Source organism: Benincasa hispida, chromosome 6, assembly GCF_027475165.1.
Source record: "Benincasa hispida cultivar pf3 chromosome 6, pf3_genome.v1.1, whole genome shotgun sequence".
In the NCBI taxonomy this organism is placed as follows: Eukaryota; Viridiplantae; Streptophyta; class Magnoliopsida; order Cucurbitales; family Cucurbitaceae; genus Benincasa; species Benincasa hispida.
Genome location: NC_143483.1, coordinates 9067876 through 9070848, shown reverse-complemented (window position 1 = coordinate 9070848; position 2973 = coordinate 9067876). Strand labels below are relative to the sequence as shown.

The 2973-nt window shown below is 26.8% G+C and overlaps 1 protein-coding gene across 1 annotated transcript; it reads left to right on the top strand.

The window, feature by feature from the left end:
• The first annotated feature begins 1259 nt into the window (after positions 1 to 1259).
• On the top strand, positions 1260 to 2475 carry LOC120080201 (transcription factor MYB30-like). The gene is made up of 3 exons (XM_039034775.2): positions 1260 to 1444; positions 1513 to 1642; positions 1725 to 2475. Exons 1-3 carry the CDS (start codon positions 1312 to 1314, stop codon positions 2317 to 2319), a joined length of 858 nt encoding a protein of 285 aa, XP_038890703.1. The 5' UTR covers positions 1260 to 1311; the 3' UTR covers positions 2320 to 2475.
• The last annotated feature ends 498 nt before the right edge of the window (positions 2476 to 2973 follow it).

Sequence of the window (2973 nt, the reverse complement as noted above, 5' to 3'; positions counted from 1 at the left end):
GAGAGATATAACGACGTTTTATTTCCCAAAAAGAAAGACAATCGAATTCAAATAAGGTAATAATAAATGAAAGTTTAATAATAACATCAAATTTAATAATCTCGAAACCCAAATCCAAAACATGACACGTAACAAAAGGGTTTCACCAACTTCTAAGAATAGTTTAAATAGAATATATATCATTTTTTCAATCCCACTTCTAATTTTTTTTATTCGCAGATTTCAAAATATTATGTATTTAATCATTGATTTCAATTTTTTTTCTTAAATTTCAAAATTGCTGTAATTGATCCATATATTTAAACATCTATACTTTTAATCTTGATTTTTCAATAAATACTAATTTTCTGTCTTTAAAGTTAATTTACGTTAATAAATTAAAAATCTTTAAAAGAATTATAACTAATTAAATTTAACTTTTCCTTATCACTAATTTCATAATTATTTTTAATTAAGTAATATAAATTGAATATTTAATGAAAAATTGATGTTTGAAACGTACAATTTTGAAGCATAGTGATTAAATTGAAACAAAACTCAAATCTCAAAGGTAAAATTATCACATTTTGAAATTCAGGGATTAAATTGAATTAAAACTCAAAACTTAAAGACTAAATGTATAATATTTTAAAATATAAAAACCAAATAGAAACTAAAATCAAAATTAAGGAAAAAATGCATTATTAAAAAAAAAAAAAAGAGATTACATTATGATTTCCCTGCAACATTATTTTTCACATGTTTCCATTTCATAAAGAGAAATTATTGTACACTACATTAAACATATATAAATAAAACATATATGAAATGAAGATATCTTAGAACTCAAGCAGGAAAAAATTAGATTCCATTATTATTTAGCTAATTTCTAGTAGAGTCAGCTAAGACAAAAAGAAAAGAAAAAAAAAAAAGGACCATAATTCATTACACATATAATAATAATAATAATAATAATAATAATAATAATAATAATAAAAGGAGAATTTTATTATTAATATTATCGATATTATTATTAATCGTGAAGGCTGCCACATTGAATATAACGCGGTTTTGTGAGGCATAAAGATGAAAGTGGTAATTTTTGAAACAAGTGAGTTGGAGCATGCTGCTGCTGTATTTATAATTTAATGCTTTTATTTATTTATTTTTTAATTTTTTTTAAATATATATTTTTTGAAGCAATTTAATGCTCTTTTGACTCTTTGCCAACCCACTTTATTTATTATTTTTTTTGGTCTATTTAAACTCTCCCAAAAGCAAAGAAATTTTCAACCTTACTTCAAAATTGGGTGAAGAAATTGAATTAAAGAAATGGGAAGGCCTCCATGTTGTGATAAAGAAGGTGTAAAGAAAGGGCCTTGGACTCCTGAAGAAGATATTGTTTTGGTTTCTTATATTCAAGAACATGGCCCTGGAAATTGGAGAGCTGTTCCTACTAATACAGGTAATTTCATTTATTCATTTATTCATTTATTTATTCATTTTTACATTCTATTTTTTGATTTTTGACAGGATTGCTTAGATGTAGCAAGAGTTGTAGGTTGAGATGGACTAATTATCTTAGACCAGGAATCAAACGGGGGAATTTCACTGATCAAGAAGAGAGAATGATTATTCATCTTCAAGCCCTTTTGGGAAATAGGTACGTAAAGAATTACGATCCAATCATTTTAATTTTTTAACGATGTAAAGCTGTCAGTCACGTTGAGATTTTGGTTATATAGATGGGCTGCGATAGCTTCATATCTTCCACAAAGAACGGACAACGATATAAAGAATTACTGGAATACACATTTGAAAAAGAAGTTGAGGAAGGTTCACATGAGGTCAAATTATGGAGATACATCAAAGCAAGGAATAGCAAGAGGACAATGGGAGAAGAGACTTCAAACTGATATTAGAATGGCAAGACAAGCATTGTGGGAAGCTCTTACACCACAAAATTCAACTACTCCTAATTTCTCTGGCTGTTTCTCTTTTTCTTCCCAAGCCCAAGCCCAGGCCCAGGCCCAAGCTACCGCTTATGCATCGAGCACTGAGAACATAGCCAAATTGTTGACTGGGTGGATGAAAACTCCGCCCAAGGCGGCGGCGAAAACCACCCCACATGGCGGCGGCGATCAGGAAATTGGGTCAATTTTGAAGTATGAGTGTATTGAAAATGGTAATTGTGAAAAATATGAGGGTATGGAGGATGGGATTAATTGTGAAGGATTACCATTTTCTGTGATTGAAAAATGGTTGCTTGAAGAAAATGGAGGTGTCCAAACAAAAGATTGTGGGATTAATGATATTGGAATATTGGATGAAAATATTTGAAGAACATTAAAAAAAAAAAAAAAAAAAAAAATAATTTCTTTGGGGGGGAATATATATATTTTTTTAATCTCTCCTTTACATTCTTGATTTAAATTTCAAAGTTAGCAATATTAATATAGATCATGTAAAAATATTATATATTCATGTTTTTATTTATCTGTTCTCTTCTGTTAATATTTTAATTTCTTGCTCTCCACAACTTCTTTTAATATCATCTATTCTAGTAGTCCTCAAATATCTAACATTTTTAAAATTTAATGCCTGTAAAAAAAAATATATATTAAAATTTGAATATTCGCCCCAAAAGGAAATAATATATTCAATTATAGTTAAATTATAGTCATGTGTGTCTAACAATAATTTTTAAATTTTTTATATAATTAAATTTATCATAACTTATAAATTAAAGACTCTGTTTGGTGACCATTTTGTTTTTTATAATGATTTGTATCTTATTTAAGTACAATGATTAAATTCATAGTCAAATTTCAAAAAAAAAAAATAATAATAATAAAAGTTACTATTTTTTAGTTTTCAAATTTTAGTTTGGTTTTGTAAATTATTGATAAAAAGAAAATAAATAGGTACTCATAAGCCACAGTTCATCTACAAAATAATTATGAAACTATTCTTCTAACTTTTGAAATGCATTTG